General features: G+C 39.6%; 1 protein-coding gene across 2 annotated transcripts in view; it reads right to left on the reverse strand.

Moving 5' to 3' along the window:
* The window catches only part of CTNNAL1 (catenin alpha like 1), a gene marked incomplete at both ends in the record, with an annotated part of 59407 nt that overhangs the window by 30892 nt on the left and 8850 nt on the right, over positions 1 to 19665 (reverse strand). For both annotated transcript variants that reach the window (XM_079706075.1, XM_079706074.1), the window contains 3 exons: positions 2133 to 2252; positions 4354 to 4541; positions 10861 to 11050. In XM_079706075.1, the coding sequence (XP_079562201.1) occupies positions 2133 to 2252; positions 4354 to 4541; positions 10861 to 11050 (498 nt within the window). The remainder of the gene's footprint in view (positions 1 to 2132; positions 2253 to 4353; positions 4542 to 10860; positions 11051 to 19665) is intronic.

The following is a 19665-nucleotide window of genomic DNA, read 5'->3' on the forward strand; positions in this document are numbered from 1 at the left end:
AAAAGTGACTTATTTACTGAGCATGTGTGGACTATTATTTCCTTCAAAATAGATACTCAGAAGTCAACTCTTTCAGGGATCATGTCTGATTAATCTCATCTAAGTGCATATTCATCTCAAGTTTTTTGTTGTTGTTGTTGTTGTTGTTGTTGTTTTAATCCTAAACTTAGCCAATATGCTGCTCTAAAATGTTCTTAAGATGTTTCTTGGGCATATAATTTTCCCCAATTAGAATATAAACTCTGAAGTAGGCACTGTATTTGGGTTTGGTTTTTTTTCATTTGGTTTCTCTTCATATAGCCCTTGATATGAATGTGTGCTATCACAGAAGATCTCCAAATATTGCTGATTAAATCTATAACCAAATACTCTCATAGTAGTTTGGTAACCATCTAAATCAGGGGTCAGCAAAAATTTTCAATAAAAGGCCAGATAATAAATTTTTGAGGCTTTCTGGTTCATTTGGTCTCTGAAACAACTAATTAATTTTGCCAGTGGTAGTATGAAAGCTACCCTGGACAATACATAAACAAATTAATATGGGTGTGTTCCAATAACTTTACTTATGGATGCTGAAATTTGGATTACATAAGATTTTCACCTGTCACATTAGTCAATTTTTTTCCTCACTTGTCAGTTGGATGAAAAGCCTTTTCTTACAAATAACAAAGACCTAAAGTTTGAAAGTGATTTCCTTTTATTTGTTTTAATAAATGAGAGTGGATTCAGAGTTATCCCTATAATAATATCACTCTCATTCACTTGCATCCCAATACAGCTTTCTTTAATCGGAAAGAAAGAAGCAAAGTTACATCTAGTAAATGAGAAACTGCAAAAAACTCCAAAGCTAATTCAGGTCACAAGGTAACATTCCAAAGGACTGTATCCTACATGTGATTATCAGCCATCAGGAGTATCTTTCAAAAATAAAGGTTGAGGTCACTTCCAGAATTTCCATCCATTCCTTGTCCTTAACATACTGGACAGGACTTCTACCAAAAAAACCTGTGGGTCTAGTTGACAATGCATCAAGTGTGTATACATAACACTTGTAAGCCATACATTACACCATATATTGTATGGTGATAGCAAGTGATCCAGAAAGATGGCATCTCAATCTGTTAGAGGGCTGGTCCACGGGACGAAACACAGGCCTCATTAAACCCAGATGTCCAAGAAGCACTAAGTGAAGCATATAATCCAGCCTGCCACTTTCCAGGCCAATACCCACCTTCCAACTCCAGCTACAACCAGGAAAGTTCACGCCCAAAACCATGGCCTATGGGACTATACCAAAGCATCTCAAGAAGAGATCAATCATATATTTAACTTGACAGGATAAATTCATGCACAAGTACCCCAACAACAAGAAAAAGTCAATCCTGGATTTGACATGGTTTTCCACCTCCCTAAACTTCAGAACTTACAGTCTGAATTGGGGAACAGACCTACAAAGAACTAATATCATGGTGCGGTTTGAAAACTACAGGCTTTAGAATCAGACATAATTGAGTTCAACCTGCTAGAAAAGTGACCTTGGGAAACTTTATTATCTGCTCAAGTTCAGTTTCCTCACATGTGAAACAGTAATAACGACACCTACCTTATACGGATGTTCTGAGAATTAAATGAAATCATGAATATTAAGTAGCTAACATATAGCCAATGCAAATCATCCAATGCTTGGGTTATTACTATTAATCTAATATAGAACAATTATAGAAAGATATAATAACAGAATAATATATAAAAAATTACAGAAAGAATAATAAGAGATATATAACAAAATACTATCAGGATATGTATGATGACTCATTTATTTGCCTGAGCCCTTGTAGAAGAGTCAAATGGAAAGTTCTGTGAAAGAGGAAGTACTTGAATTGGGCCTTGAAGGCAAGTATGACCTTTCCCAGTGTGTGAGGTGGGAAAATATTTAACTGTTATCTGTGAGCAAAACAAGGCATACAGATCTATTTACTTTATCCTGGCTTATTTATGAAAGGCTTTCAAGAGCAAGGTTATAGATTTAATAAGCAAAAAAAACCAACCCAAATGATCACAAAGATCACACCTCTATCCAAATTGAAAAGTATAAATGTATCTCAAGATTTTAAAATATGGTAAACACATACATTTTGTCTATCTCCAGTAAGATGTGCAAACTCCACCATTTCATTTCCAAATTGACTGAATATTTGGACAAACTCTTGAAAGCTGTTCACTATCTCCAGTCTTTCCATAGTTGCAAGAACCTGCAAAACAGACATTATTTTGTTATCAGGTTTAGATGTGAAAGAGACTGAGACATCAAACCTGAGCCAAGAGAGGAACAAAAGAGAAGTTCTAAATTCTAGGGGAAAGTTGAGAAAGAGTCGGAGGAAAAGACAGAGAAGAAACGACTCAGAGAAGTAGATGCAGATTCAAAGGTTAGAATCATCTCGGGAATGATTTCTTTTTAGGATGGGAAGACTTGGGCTTACTTGAAAATTAAAGGAAAAAGTAAAGGAAATGACTAAATATGTAAAAGGTCATTTATGCAGCAAGGTCTGGAGAAGGTGGGAATGGGCAGGACTAAGGTAATCAAATTCTTCAGAGAAGTAGGAGGGGGATGAGGATAAAAGATGATACACAGAAGCTTTAAGGTTCAGTGAACCAGAATTGGGGGAACCCCATCCTCCTCAGAAAAGTGTAAGGAAGGTCACTCGCATAGTGAGGAGTGCAAAGGGCGATTAGGGACTTCACGAGTAGGAAAAGTTTGGATCAGTCAGAAACTGCCTGTGGTAAATAAGTTAATTGCCAAGAAGCTTTGGGCAGCCAGAAGTAGATAGAAGGCATGTCTGTAACACAGCCAACAGAGAACATTATGTATTTTCTTGATATTTAGAAGTAAAGTAAATAGATGTGAAACATATTTTCAAATACTTTTCTCTAAAATAACAATACTGGATTAGTTTTAGTCAGACCAAGATAGGGAAGGAAAACACAGATAGCCTGTGTTTACTTATTTTTAATGAGGATATGATGGATATTTGGCATGTTAATCTGCCCCGGCAGCTCAGGAAGCCTAGGCAATTAATGCAGATAAGGCAGATTGCTACCACTGAGCAGAACCTCCGTCTTCCAAAGAGAGGAAGGTTTGTTCCTATGCCTCTAGCACTGTCCGATTCACCTCTCCAACTGCTTTTTCTCTTTAAACTTACATTTTTCAATTCACTCAATACTAGCCAGGTAGTTTTGTCCTCAAATCAGTGGGAGGATCCCTTCCCTGGCTGACTGCCCTCCTCTTTGCCTAGGGGATTATCCAGGGAAAGAAGTGATTGGGACTTCCCTGGTGGTCCACTGGGTAAGATTCCGCGCTCCCAATGCAGGGGGCCCAGGTTCATCCCTGGTCGGGGAAGTAGATCCCGCATGCACGCCGCAACTAAGAGTTCGCGTGCCACAACTAAGAGGTCCACATTCCACAACTAAAAGATCCCGCCTGCCGCAACTAAGACCCGCAGCTAAATAAATAAATAAATAAATAATTGTACACACCCTGGCTTCCCTGTTGACGGAGAAGCATGGCCATTATCTGAGAGACTGAAAGAGGTCTAGACTGGAAGAGTTAAAATCTATTCTCTAAATTTTATGATTATTAAGTAATATTTAGGAACTTTGCATACAGAAATTTTATAATGTGGATAATTGTGGTTTCAGGTAATTGAGCTTTTTCTTAAGCACATAAATTGTTACTCTCTGACTTAGGGGGAAAAAAGGCACTGAGGAATTCAGTATTTTTTTTTTTTTTTTTTTTTTTTTTGCGTTACGCAGGCCTCTCACTGCTGTGGCCTCTCCCGTTGTGGCGCACAGGCTCCGGACGCGCAGGCTCAGCGGCCATGGCTCACGGGCCCAGCCGCTCCGCGGCATGTGGGATCTTCCCGGACCGGGGCATGAACCTGTGTCCCCTGCATCAGCAGGCGGACTCTCAACCACTGCGCCACCAGGGAAGCCCGGAATTCAGTATTTTTATCAGCTAGCTTTCTACTACATACACTGTCATGGTGCTCAGCTTTTCTTCCCACATTTGTACACACGAAAAGTTTTCACCAATAAACCTCAACAAGTAGATAACGGTTTTCTGAGAAGAAATGTTATTTGCATTCAAAAGTTTGAGCCCAGTATATACATTTAGGAATTACAGGTATAGATGAAGCATCACTTTTAAACTGTAGACAATTAGAATAATAAACAATTAAAACAGATAAGCATTGCTGAATTACCTGCAGTTAACCTAAAAAAAAAAAAGAAGAACAAAAAACTTTTTGAATAACCGTGAAAGACACAAGTAGAAACATTAGAAAGGTAAGTAAGTACCTTATTTCTTGACCTTATTATCTGCTTAATGACTACTCGGTCTGCCAGCAATAACACTTTTGTCACTGAAGAAAGAAGTAATCTTGCAGCCTTTATAACTCCTGTTTTATCTGTAAAAATTGTGATCTGGCCATCAGATTCTGGACGATTCAAGCTGCTCATATCTGTAAGCGCTGCAATTGTTTCTCCTAAGAAGAAAGGCAAAGGGTGGGGGGTGGGGGGTTAAACTGGGAATAAGTCACACAAATTAAAATCCAGACTTTAATCTTTTTTTTTTTTTTTTTTTGCGGTACGCGGGCCTCTCACCGCTGTGGCCTCTCCCGTTGCGGAGCACAGGCTCCGGATGCGCAGGCTCAGCGGCCATGGCCCACGGGCCCAGCCGCTCCGCGGCATATGGGATCCTCCCAGACCGGGGCACGAACCCGTATCCCCTGCATCGGCAGGCGGACTCTCAACCACTGCGCCACCAGGGAGGCCCCAGACTTTAATCTTTAAGGTAATGTGCTCAATGGGTAGAAACTCAACTTTGGAGTCTTATTTCAGGAATAAGAAATAGCTTCTTCTTGATGAACCCAAGGATTATCATATAAGGTTCTCTAATGGCAAAATAATGGTATATTCCTAAGAATTGTGAAAAATTGTTGCATTCATCGAGTTTGAAAAATATTATAACTTCGGTTTCCAGCAGTATGGCAAACTACATGATCCCAAAAGCCTCCTGCTCTATAAGGCCAAGAAAGAGAGATCCCAGGAGCCAATAACCAAAGAAGAACCTAAAAGCAGAGAAGTAAGCAGCTGCCCAGGCTTTGGCTAGGGCTGAGGGGATAGAGGGAGCATCAGGGGGGCAGGGGTGGGGGTGGCTGTCACTGCCCATCTCCATAACCTGAAGGGGTTTGGGTTTTTATGGATAGGCAGGGAGAGAAGACAAGACTTTGGGCCCCAGCAGGAGGCATCCTCAGTGAAAAGTGGGCCTAGAAAAACCATCCCTCGGGCTTCCCTGGTGGCGCAGTGGTTGAGAGTCCGCCTGCCGATGCAGGGGACACAGGTTCGTGCCCCGGTCCGGGAAGATCCCACATGCCGCAGAGCGGCTGGGCCCGTGAGCCATGGCTGCTGAGCCTGCGCGTCCGGAGACTGTGCTCTGCAACGGGAGAGGCCACAACAGTGAGAGGCCCGCGAACCGCAAAAAAAAAAAAAAAAAAAAAAAAAAAGAAAAAGTCTCTTCTTCATTGTTGCTATGAAAATCTTTTGATTTCTGTAATAGCAATTATCCAACAATAAAACAATTCAAATATTTCTTGTCCCCCCAAATGAAACCAGATTGTAACTTTTTCCCAAACCTTACTGTTTAAATTTAAAAGTTTAAAAAAATAAACTTCATCATCTTGTAATGTTCAAGATCATTTTTAAGTCATAAATAAGTCTGAGTACATAATGGATTGATTTTCTCACAAAAGCCCTCTTGTCAATATTATTACATACACACAAGAGGCTAAGGATCTCGAGAAAAATTATCTGAATTTTAATGGATATATCACGAGGTATGACATAATGAGTCAGGATTCAGGAAGATTAGTCTGATAGAAGCATATAAAATGGACTAGAAAGGAGAGATTCAGAGCCAGGCTACTAACCAGGCAGCTATTTTAATTGTGGGTGTGAAGCAGTAAGGAACTTACTAGGATGATAGCCATAGGAATATAAAAAAGATGATTTGGGAGATACTGAGGGAACAAAATATAAAATTAGGACCTTAACAGTGATAAGAAGGAAAGGAAAAGTGAAAAAAATGGCTTCAAGGTTGTAAACCTAAGTCACTTAAAAAAGTCAGAAGGGCATGGGAAGGGAGATGATAAATTTAGTTTCAGACAATAGGAATTTGAAATGAAACAGGAAAACCCAAAAGATAAGCCATTACATATGGAGTGGTTACATATCATGACAACAGCTGAAGTTCTACTAACAGACGAAGTCTGTGGTAGCCAGCCTCCAAGATGGCTCCCAATGGTCCCCACCTCTTTTTCATCCCTGTGTTTTCTCCTCCCACATCATACCAGGGTTGGTATGGCAGAAGTGACAGCATGCTACACCCAACATTAGGTTGTTAAAGACTCTGAGGTTGCCATCTTGGTTGCTCTCTCTCTCTGAGGGAAGCCATTTACCATGTTGTACGCAGCCACTACTGCAGAGAGGCATACATGGGGAGAATCGGAGGCCTCTAGTCAAGAGCCAGCAAAAATGTGAAGCTTGCCAATAACCAAGAGAGGGAGCTTGAAAGCAGATCCTGCAGTCCAGCCAAACCTGCAGGTCCAGCCAACACCCTGAGTGTAACCTCATGAGAGACGCTGACCCAGAACCAGCTGGTTAAGCTACTCCCTGATTTCTGACCCTCAGAAACTATGTGAGGGAATAAAATGTTTGTGGTTTTAAGTTGCTAAGTTTGGGTTAATATGTTACACAGCAATAGGTAACTAATACCAAGTTTATATAGCAAATATGAAGAGAAAAAAGAGGTTAGAATTAAACTTTAACGTACAGAGAAAGGAGCAAGAGGAAAAGTATCACTTTGTAATAGCAAGAAATATAAAAATGTTTCCTCTGCACCCCTGGAAAATGTTACTTTTTCCAGTAGCTTTCAGTCATCAAAGATACTACATACGAGCTTGCCCATATGGCGTTATTTAACCTTTCCTTTTTCTGACTAAACCCCAGGCATTTAGCCCTAAGTATGTGGGATGGTAACATTTGGTTAGCTCCACCAACAAAGTTAAATGCTTCCATAACATTATAAAGTTGTTCCAAGTATAGACTGTTCAGAAATTAGTTCCCTGGAAAAGTCACAAAGCTGCCTTATAGTTTCATGGTTGTCATTTTTTAACTTGTTATATGTAACTAGTTAGTGCTATGTCTTAAAGCAAAAACTCAAAGTCGGTCAAATACAAATATTTATTGAGTGTCCACAGAAAATGTAAAACTTGACTAGAAGCCAAGTAAAAAGTAAAAACAGTTGGGGAGTGGACAAAATGGGTGGACTCAAAAGGTACAAACTTCCAGTTATAAGTTAAATAAGTCGTGGGATGTAATGCACAGCCTGGCAACCATAGTTAATAATACTGTATTGCATATTTGAAAGTTGATATAGAGTAAATCTTAAGTTCTCACTGCAAGAAAAAAAAAATCTTGTAACTATGTGTGAATGTTAACTAGACCTACTGTGGTGATCATTTCACAATATATACAAATATCTAATCATTACATTGTATACCTGAAACTAGTATAATGTTGTGTGTCAATTATACCTCAGTTAGAGAAAAGTAAAAACACAATGCAAAAGTTCAACACAGGGAAAGAAAAGTTAGAAATAATCATTATAATGACAACTAATATTTATTGAGCACTTTCTATGTGCCAAATGCATACATGCATTATGTCAAAACACTGCTATAAACACTAACAATATCCCCACTTTATAGATTAGAAAATTGAGGTTTAAAAAGGTTTAGTAGCTTGCCCAATATCACACTGCTAGCAAGTGGAAGAGTTGGGATTGACTCCAAAGCCACAGTTCTTTATCACTACTTTACATTATTCCCCTCAAATGAATATTAAATGGTCCAAAGGAGAAAATGACTACTGTGAGCTGAGTGGGCTAGAAACATTCCAGGAGTGACTGAAGTCTTAAATTTGTATATGTTAAGAGAAAATAAGGCTTCCATATCCTACAACTCCAGGAGGCACCATTCTCATTATATTATCTGAGTGACCCTAAGAGGCAGTTCTCAAGAAGGGAAAGGGCACTTCACATGAGAAGAGACAACAGGCGCAGCCCATGACACCAGACAGCATCCAAAAGACACCTGCATGGAGCTCCTAGGCTTACAGGGCTTGCAGGGGCAGCACAGTCTACTGGAGCTGGGGTAGGTGTACACATCCTCTTCTCACCTTACACTGAGCACAGTGACATGTTACGAAGCCAAAAGGTGAGGACTCAGGCTGCCCTTTCTTTTAAAAACCCTTACTCTTGCTTTAATTAAGGGTTTGCTTAAGAAACAGTAACATGAAAAATATCTCTACGTTTTCTGTTGAATTGTCCATGGCATTATGTAATAACGTCTCTTGTATAAGTGCCCACACAATTTAGTTCCAGGAAAAAAAGTCACTTTCCTCTTGACAAGCTGGTTTGTTTCCTTTCAACAAACAATGAGAATTATATAACCCCTTCTTTCCCACATTTCTTGTCTTGCTTTCCAGGAAGTACAAAGATAAATTTCATGTTTAATTAGAGTAACAATGTTGGCCAAAGTTTCTAGTATATTTATTTTCATCTCCTATTTTAATGGGTTCATTAAACATATGTTTAATTGTAACTATTTTACATCTCTCTCTCTTTTTTTTTTGGCTACACCCTACGGCTTACAGGATCTTAGTTCCCCCACCAGGGATTGCACCCGGGCCACAGAAGTGAAAGCACCGAGTCCTAACCACTGGACCGCCAGGGAATTCCCTTAAATCTCTTTTAATATGTAGGCAAAACATAAATTATGAGTAGAATAAGGCCATTCCCCTTCCCTACATAAAAACTATTCTATATCTTAGTGATGGCTAGAAACCCAAGAGTCAACTCAGAATCCTCCCTTTGTTTTAGTCAATAACCAAGTTCTATCATTTAATCACCTTAGTGAATATTTAGTGTACTCTTTCTGGTTTTTATATCCCTAACACACTGTCTTGGTTTAGCCTGGTTTACTGGAAAAGCTTCCACATTAATCTCTCTGCCTTTAGTCTCAACTCTCTCTCAATCAACCCTCATTTGTTCATTTCCTCCGCACTACCAGAAAGATTTCTAACACAAAATTATTGTCTTTCAGCTGGCCCCAAATTCCTCAATCTATCAAGTATAGAATAGTACCTGAAGTCATTCATATAACATTAGGGCCATGTATTGCCTGGTTGGCCCCTCCACATTACTTGGCCTTATCTCACCTACTCCCTTCCCCCCATGATGACCCTCCAAACATACCTGCTCCTCTCTCAGGGTTGCCCATCTCAATTAAGAGCACCACCATCTACCCATCAAACCTTGGAGTTATCCATGACTCTTCTTCCCATCACATCCTACATCCAAACTATCAACAAATCCTACCAGCTCCACCTTCTCAATATAACCAAATGCAACTCCTTTTCACCACCTCAAGTGCTATCACTGGGTCTAAGTCACCATCGTCTATCACCTGAACCACTACAACAGCCTCCTAACTGGTCTCTGATTTCACCCCCATACCCTCTAAAATCTGTTCTCTCTACAGCAGCCACCAGGGATGCTTTTAAAATATATTGTGAGATTATGTCACCATCCTGCACAAAACCTTCCACTAGCCCCACTGTGACACTTAGAACATGGCCCAAAGTTCCTATCTTTGCCTAGAAAGCCATACCTGTTCTTGTTCTTCTCCTTGCCCGGAATGTCCTTCCCCCAGATATTCATATAGTTGGGGTCCTCACTTCATTGCAGTCTCTGCTTCAGTGTTACTTCCTTAGAGAGATTTCCTGACTCCACCCCCCAATTTCAGTAGTTCTCAACTGGGGGGGCCATTTTGATCCCTCAGAGGACATTTGGCAATGTCGAGACATTTTTTGGCTGTCACAATGGGGGAAGAAGGGATTTATAGGCATCTGATAGGTAGAAGTTAGGGATTCTACAATGCAAGGGGCAGCCCGCACCCCCAGCAAAGACTTATCAAGCCAAAATGTCAACGGCATCAAAGTTGAGAAACCCTGCCCTCCCTAAAATATACCTCCTTTGGTCTCCTAACCCTTATTCTGCTTTACTATTTTCTCCATGATAACTGTCACCACCTGTCCTTATGCACATATCTATTTATTCATTTGTTTATGGTCTCCCTCACTAGAATGCAAGCTCCACGAGGGCAGACTTTATACTGATTTCTACGTGGCTATATCCCTCTGGTCTAGAAGAATGCCTGGCATATGGCCAGCACTCAGTAAGATATTTTAAAGAATAGGTGGATAAATGACACTTAAACAAAGCTGAATTATCTGTATCCGTCAAAACTCCCCAGGTTCTCTCAAACTTCTATGCCACCAGTTATAGACTTGTGAGACATCAGGAAATCTGAAGTCAGATTTTGTCTGCTGTAGAGACAGGAACAGGCTTAGTTTTATTTCCATTTCCTACATGATGGCAAATAGGCTAACATGCTCCTTGACAGTAGAGTCCATGCCTCACATTCCTTCTATACCTCTTGCATTCAATGGCTGATGGCCAGGATGGTGGGCTTCTACCCTGCCCAGTGAAAGAATTCAATGTTTCAGATTTAGGACTTAATCCAAGAGAAATTCAATATTCCTGGACACTAATCTAGGGCCTTAATGACCTAGGCATCAGTAATAAAAGGGCTAAAACACAGTACACATCTTTACTCAAAATAAGACAATAATTTGTCATGATATCCAAAGCAATAAAATTGGTATAAATAGGCTTTAACATACCTGCTTGTTTAGCTTCAATACAGGCAATATTTATTTCTTCTTTCAAGTCCCAGTTTTCATTGGCTATAGCATCCCCTACTTTAACAAATCTTCCAACTGCCAAGTTTACAGCTTGTCCTACACGCTGAATTGCTTGCAGAGTTTTATCAGACTTTTTGGTATTATCCTTATGATTAATAAGCGTGGTGATCTAAAAATAAAAGATAAAAGCAACCTGCTTAAATATTATCGCAATACTTTTTTTTAAAGCTGTATCACAATGGCCAAGAAAATTAAGCCCAGCATACTACACTAGCCTAATACACTAAATTAACTGATAGTTTTAATGCTTCAACCCAGACAACGAGCGAATCATCTTGCATCCCTCCTGAGGACAACATTTCCATTAATAACAATTCTAAGTTTACCTGAGGGCAGTTATCCAGGGCACACAGTTCTATAAGCCCTCCAGATATTTCAACAAATCTTAAAGACAGGAGAAAAGTAGGAGAAGGTGGATCATTACATTCAAAGAATCCACATAAAACCAAAGCACTTCAGGTCTAGATGCCTCTACAGTGACTTGAGCTGCTGTGAGAGTAAAGACAGCATCTTCTTCACCATGCATTCCACTCCACTGCCTAGCACAGTGTGTAGGTTGTACAAAATGGTACATGAACCATACTTGTTTACACTTAGAAGGACCACTATAATCTATGTTTTATACTTCTCTCCGTTTTGTTGCAGACTCAAAGTAAACGAAATACCAAGAGCTTTAACACTTGATTCCAGGCCTGAAATAAAATATAAAAGGTGACAAGTTAAGCTGGTTGAAACAAATACAAATCTTCAAAATGTCCTAGAAAATTAGTACCTGAACTATAGTGACATATAAAAATATTTAAAGAATGTTAACATGAAAAATATAAATCCCAAATGGTACATGTTCATCGTGTATAACTTTGAAATGATTTATATAAATATATTAACAAAGACCAGAATAGTGAATTAAGAGAAGAGGAAGGGACTTGCCCTTTGAGCAGCAACTATGTGCCAAGCACTTTATGTGTTATGGTATTAATAATTTAGAGTCAGGAAGGCCTGGGTTTGAGCCTTGGCTCTGCCATTAGTAACTAAATGACCTAGGGAAATGTACTTAATCTCTCTAAATTTCCTCATCTATAATATTATCTTCCAAAATTTGAAAATTTCCTAGAATACAGGTCCTGAGGCTGCATCACTGAACAAGACTAACACAATCCTGCCCTTATTCTGTTTACAGTCTATCAAAATAACAATAATCCAATGTACAAAATATATTTGTTGCACACCTATCATATGTCAAATAAAATTCTAGGCAATGATGAAACAGCAATGAACAAGAAAGAAAAGGCCCATACTCTCATGGAGCTTACATTCTAGTGGAGTGAGGGGAGACACAATAATCACACACATAGGTTAAAAAAAAAAATTAATGTAAATGCTATGCAAAATATTAAAATAGGATAATGTGATAGAAAGTATCTGTGTAGCTACCTGAGATTAGTTGATCTTCCTTCTATGAAGGAAGTGGGATTGCTGGATCATATCGTAGTTCTATTTTTTAAACTTTTTGAGGAATCTTCATACTCTTTTCCATAGTGGCTGCACCAACTTACATTCCCACAAACAGTGCACAAGCATTCCCTTTTCTCCACATCCCCACCATCACTTATCTCATCTTTCTGATGACAGTCAATTTTAACAGATGTGAGGTAATATCTCATTGTAGTTTTGACTTGAATTTCCCTGGTGATTGGTGATTTTAAGCATTTTTTCATGTACCTGTTGGCCATCTGTATGTCTTTTTTTTTTTTTTTTGCGGTACGCGGGCCCCTCACTGTTGTGGCCCCTCCCACTGCGGAGCACAGGCTCCGGACGTGCAGGGTTAGCGGCCATGGCTCATGGGCCCAGCCGCTCCGCGGCATGTGGGATCCTCCTGGACTGGGGCACAAACCCACATCCCTGCATCAGCAGGCAGACTCTCAACCACTGCACCACCAGGGAAGCCCTCCCTATGTTTTTGTCTAGGAGTTTTATGGCTTCGGGTCTTACACTTAAGTCTTTAATCCATTTCAAGTTAATTTTTGTGAGTGGTATAAGATAAGGGTCCCATTTCATTCTTTTACATGTGATTATCCAGTTTTCCCAAATCATTTATTGAAGAAGCTATCCTTTACCCATTGAGTATTCTTGGCTCCTTTGTCAAATATTAGTTTACTATGTATGCACGGGCTCTGGATTTTGTTCCAGTGGACCATGTGTCTATTTTAATGCCAGCCCCATACTGTTTAATTACTATAGCTTTGTAGTATAGTTTGAAATCAGGAAGTGTGATACCTCCAGCTTTTTTCCTGTTTCTCAGGATGCCTTGGCTAGTTGGGGTCTTGGTGCTTCCATACAAATTTCAGGATTGTTTTTCTATTCTGTTAAAAATGCCATTGGAATTTTGATAGGAATTGCACTGAAGCTATAGATAGCTTTGGGTAGTATGGACATTTTAATACTAATTCTCCTGACCTATGAACATGGATTATCTTTCCATTTACTTGTGTCTTCAATTTCTTTCATCAAAGGTTTAGAGTGTTCAGTGTACTGATCTTTCACCTCCTTGGTTAAATTTATTCTTAAGTATTTTATCATTTTTGATGCTACTTTTATTTTATTTTATTTTATTTCTTTTTCAGATATTTTGTTTTTAGTGTATAGAAACACAACACCAATTTCTGCATGTTGATTTTTTTATCCTTCAACTTTAGGAATTTGTTTATTAGTTCTAACAGTTTTTTGGTGGAGTCTTTAGGATTTCCTTATATATAAGATCATGTTATCTGAAAATGGAGATAATTTTACTTCTTCCTTTCTGACTTTGATGCCTTTTATGCCTTTTTGTTGCCTGACTGCTCTGGCTAACACTTCCAGTACTATATTGAATAGGAGTGGTGAGAATGGACACCCTTGTCTTGTTCCTGACATTAGAGAAAAAGCTTTCAACATTTCACTGTTGAGAATGATGTTAGCTGTGAGCTTATAATATATGGCCTTTATTATGTTGAGGTACATTCTTTATATACTCAATCATGAAAGAATATTAAATTTTGTCAGATGTTTTTTCTGCACCTATTGCGATTATATAATTTTTCCTTCATTTTATTAATGTGGTGTAGCACATTTATTGATTTGCGTATATTGAACCATCCTTGCAACCCAGGGATAAATCCCACTTGATCATGGTGTATGATCCATTTAATGTGCTACTGAATTCAGTTTGCTAGTATTTTGTTAATAATTTTTGCATCTGTATTCATCAGGGATATTGGCCTATAGTCTTTTGCTGTTGTTGTTTTGGTTTGGTTTGGCTTTTTTCCTTATAGTGTCCTTATCTGGCTTTGGTATCAGGATAACGCTGGCAGAGACCACACTTTTAAGTACTACATTATAATGCCCCACAAAATCCCAATGAAATAGGTACTAATGTCATCCCCATTTCACAAATGAGAAAACTAGACAGCATGGAGAGTAAGGAAATTAGACATCAAGAAGAGTAGGAGATTTAAGATTTAAATCCAGATACTCTGACTCAAGAGCCTAGCCTCTTCACCACTTAGCCAACCTGACTTCCCTGCCTCTGACTTCTCAACTGACAAGAGGATTAAAGAAAACAATGCAGTATCATGTTTAACATAGTACCCAGTTTAAGTACTCAGAGGCATATTATCATTAGCTCTCTTATTTAATCCTTACATACTATTCAAGATAAGAAAACTGAGGCTGAGTGAAATTAAGTACTTGGCTTACACAGCTAAGAAGCGGCTTAGCTTAGAATTTGAACCCAGGTTTATCTGACACCAAAGTCCACCCCATACTCTTTCCTTTAGTGAAGCTTTTCAATCTTCCTGGGTTTTCTGAGTGTTTTTGGTTTTGGAGGGAAAAATACTTTCTTCAAAATAAAATATTACCTAAAATTACTAGGCAGTCCATCAAAGAAGTGTTTCTATGGTTGAATTTTGAGGATAACTATGGGTTATGGGAAGCAGGGAAACAAATATGAATACTATGAGCACCAGCTTAGTCCTTCTCCACACCTGATACATCCTAGGGAACTCTTAGTATCACCTGGAGAACAGAGTACTTGACCACCACTGACTGTTCCAACAACCATGTTGGAAGAGACTCTGGAGAAAAGAAGTTTAAGTTGTTTTTATTAAATCCTTTATAAAGTTTAGACTTTTCAATTGTAAAGAAAAGATCCTGCAGTTAGGCTAAAATACCAACTATTGTTCAGTTCTGAAACACACATTTTGCTTTCACTACAAGCATCCTCCCCAGTGCATAATTAGGTGTGGCTATCTTCCTTTTACTCAAAGCACTCTGCAAAATATTCAGTCTAAATAGAGGTATGCATTTCAAATTGAATTTGGAGGAGCCAAGTCAATTTATAAAATTTCTTATTAAAAGGTCTACATATGGGACTTCCCTGGTGGCACAGTGGCTAGGAATCCACCTGACAATGCAGGGGACACAGGTTCAAGCCCTGGTCCAGGAAGATCCCATATGCCATGGAGCAACTAACCCTGTGCGCCACAACAACTGAGCCTACGCTCTAGAGCCTACAAGCCACAACTACTGAGCCCACGTGCCACAACTACTGAAGCCCGTGCACCTAGAGCCCGTGCTCTGCAACAAGAGAAGCCACCACAATGAAAAGCTCGCGTGCCACAACGAAGAGTAGCCCCTGCTCACCGCAGCTAGAGAAAGCCCGCATGCAGCAATGAAGACCCAACACAGCCAAAAATAAATAAATAAATTTATACAAAAAAAAAAGGGTCTATATATGTCCTAAAATTATTTTCAAATTTTTTAAAAGGGAGATCCAAAAAATTATACATGTTGATTGTTTTTAAAAACGGGAAGGGGTAATATAGGAAAGCCCAAAGAAATAAAAGTCACCCATAATCCCACTACCTTGTGAGCAACTTGGCATAATCCTTTTCAGTCTTGCTTTCTACACAGACATACTTCAACACAGTTTAACAAAAGTGAGACCAAACTTCAATTTCCTTATCAAGCAAAAAATAAAACTAGTCAACATTTAACGTTAAGCACAACAGCAAACGCTATCTGATGTGCTTTCCATGTACTGATTCAATCAATGCTTACATCTCTGTGAGGTAGATACTGTTACTACCCTCATCTTACAGATTAAGAACCTGAAATTTGAAAAGGTTACGAATTTGCCCAAGGTCACAAAGGCAGTAAGTTGCCTCTCAGTCACTACACAGCCTCTTTCCTCCCAGGATTATGTTAAGAATCAGAGGAGGCGTGGCAAGTCCCACGGCTGAGTGCTCCCAGAGCTGGGGACTGCTCCCCACATACGCCTGAAGGAGCTGCAGGGGCTGTGGGCACAGGCAGAGAAGCTTGCAGGATCTTGCTTCCCAGGCCGGAGGTTGGGCCCGAGCTCCTATGGTGGGGGCTCCAAGTCTAAACCGCTGGACTAACAGAGAACCTCAGAGCCCAGGGAATGTCAATCGGAGTGAGGCCTCCCAGAGGTCCTCATCTCAGCACCAAGATGGAGCTCTATCTAACTGCCTGCAAACTCCAGTGCTGGATTTCTCAGGCCAAACAACTAGTAAGACAGGAACACAGCACCAACCATCAAAAAAAAAAAAAAAAAAAAGAAACGACAAAAATATGTTACAGACAAAGGAGCAAGGTAAAAACCTACAAGACCAAATAAATGAAGACGAAATAGGGAACCTACCTGAAAAAGAATTCAGAGTAATGATGGTAAAGATGATCCAAAATCTTGAAAACAGAATAGAGAAAATACAAGAAACATTTAACAAGTATCTAAAAGAACTAAACAGCAAACAATGATGAACAACACAATTACTGAAATTACAAATATTCTAGAAGGAATAAATAGCAGAATAACTAGGGCAGAAGAACAGATTAGTGAGCTGGAAGATGAAATGGTGGAAATAACTGCCAGGGAGTAGAATAAAGAAAAAAGAATGAAAAGAATTGAGGACAGTCTCAGAGACATCTGAGACAACATTAAATGTACCAACATTAGAATTATAGGGGTCCCAGAAGAAGAAGAGACGGCTTCCTGGTGGCACAGTGGTTGAGAGTCCGCCTGCCGATGCAGGGGACACGGGTTTGTGCCCCGGTCCGGGAAGATCCCACATGCTGCGGAGCGGCTAGGCCCGTGAGCCACGGCCACTGAGCCTGCACGTCCAGAGCCTGTGCTCCGAAACGGGAGAGGCCACAACAGTGAGAGGCCCACGTACGGCAAAAAAAAAAAGAAGAGGAAAAAAAAAGGGTCTGAAAAAATATCTGAAGAGATTATAGTCAAAAACTTCCCTAACATGGGAAAGGAAATAGTCAATCAAGTCCAGGAAGCACAGAGAGTCCAATACAGGATAAATACATGGAGAAACACACCAAGACACATATTAATCAAACTATCAAAAATTAAATACAAAGAAAAAATATCAAAAGCAGCAAGGGAAAAGCAACAAATAACATACAAGGGAATCCCCATAAGGTTATCAGCTAATTTTTCAGCATAAACTCTGTAAACCAGAAGGGATGGCAGGACATATTTAAAGTGATGAAAGGGAAAAACGTACAACCAAGATTACTCTACCCAGCAAGGATCTCATTCAGATTCGATGGAGAAATTAAAACCTTTACAGATGAGCAAAAGTTAAGAGAATTCAGCAACACCAAACCAGCTTTAAAACAAATGCTAAAGGAACTTCTCTAGGCAGGAAACACAAGAGAAGGAAAAGACGTACAAAAACAAACCCGAAACAATTAAGAAAATGGTAACAGAAACATACATATCGATAATTACCTTAAATGTAAGTGGATTAAATGCTCCAACCAAAAGACCTAGACTGGCTGAATGGATACAAAAGCAAGACCCATACATATGCTGTTTACAAGAGACCCACTTCAGACCTAGGGACACATACAGACTGAAAGTGAGGGGACGGAAAAAGATATTCCATGCAAATGGAAACCAAAAGAAAGCTGGAATAGCAATTCTCATATCAGACAAAATAGACTTTAAAATAAAGACTATTACAAGACACAAAGAAGGACACTACATAATGATCAAGGGATCAATCCAAGAAGAAGATAAAACAATTGTAAATATTTATGCACCCAACATAGGAGTACCTCAATACATAAGGCAAATGCTAACAGCCATAAAAGGGGAAATCGACAGTAACACAACAAAAGTAGGGGACTTTAACACCCCACTTTCACCAATGGCCAGATCATACAAAATGAAAATAAATAAGGAAACACAAGCTTAAATGACACATTAAACAAGATGGACTTAATTGATATTTATAGGACATTCCAACCAAAAGAAACAGAATATACTTTCTTCTGAAGTGTTCATGGAACATTCTCCAGGATAGACCATATCTTGGGTCACAAATCAAGCCTTGGTAAATTTAAGAAAACTGAAATTGTATCAAGTGTCTTTTCCGACCACAATGCTATGAGACTAGGTATCAATTACAGGAAAAAATTGGTAGAAAATACAAATACATGAAGGCTAAACAATAGGCTACTAAATAACCAAGAGATCACTGAAGAAATCAAAGAGGAAATCAAAAAATACCTAGAAACAAATGACAATGAAAACACGACGACCCAAAACCTATGGGATGCAGCAAAAGCAGTTCTAAGCGGGAAGTACAATCCTACCTCAAGAAACAAGAAACATCTCAAATAAACAACCTAATCTTATACCTAAAGCATTCGAGAAAGAAGAAGAAAAAAACCAAAGTTAGCAGAAGGAAAGGAATCATAAAGATCAGATCAGAAATAAGTGAAAAAGAAATGAAAATAACAATAGCAAAGATCAATAAAACTAAAAGCTGGTTCTTTGAGAAGATAAACAAGATTGATAAACCATTAGCCAGACTAATCAAGAAAAAAAGGGAGAAGAACCAAATCAACAGAATTAGAAATGAGAAAGAAGTAACAACTGACACTACAGAAATACAAAGGATCATGAGAGATTACTACAAGCAACTCTTTGCCAATAAAATTGACAACCTGGGGCTTCCCTGGTGGCGCAGTGGTTGAGAGTCCGCCTGCCGATGCAGGGGACACGGGTTCATGCCCCGGTCCGGGAAGATCCCACATGCCGCGGAGCGGCTGGGCCCGTGAGCCATGGCCGCTGAGGCTGCGCGTCCGGAGCCTGTGCTCCGCAACAGGAGAGGCCACAGCAGTGAGAGGCCCGCATACCGCAAAAAAAAAAAAAAAAAAAAAAAAAATGACAACCTGGAAGAAATGGACAAATTCTTAGAAAAACACAACCTTCCGAGACTGAACCAGGAAGAAATAGAAAATATAAACAGACCAATCACAAGCACGGAAATTGAAACTGTGATTAAAAATCTTCCAACAGGGCCTCCCTGGTGGCGCGGTGGTTGAGAGTCCGCCTGCCGATGCACGGGATACGGGTTCGTGCCCCGGTCCGGGAGGATCCCATATGCCGTGGAGCGGCTGGGCCCGTGGGCCATGGCCGCTGAGCCTGCGCATCCGGAGCCTGTGCTCCACGGCAGGAGGGGCCACAACAGTGAGAGGCCCGCGTACCGCAAAAAAAAAAAAAAAAAAAATCTTCCAACAAACAAAAGCCCAAGAGGAGATGGCTTCACAGGCAAATTCTATCAAATATTTACAGAAGAGCTAACACTTATCCTTCTCAAGCTCTTCCAAAATATAGCAGAGGGAGATGGAGAAAACTATAAGACA

Source organism: Hyperoodon ampullatus (genome assembly GCF_949752795.1).
Source record: "Hyperoodon ampullatus genome assembly, chromosome: 6".
In the NCBI taxonomy this organism is placed as follows: Eukaryota; Metazoa; Chordata; class Mammalia; order Artiodactyla; family Ziphiidae; genus Hyperoodon; species Hyperoodon ampullatus.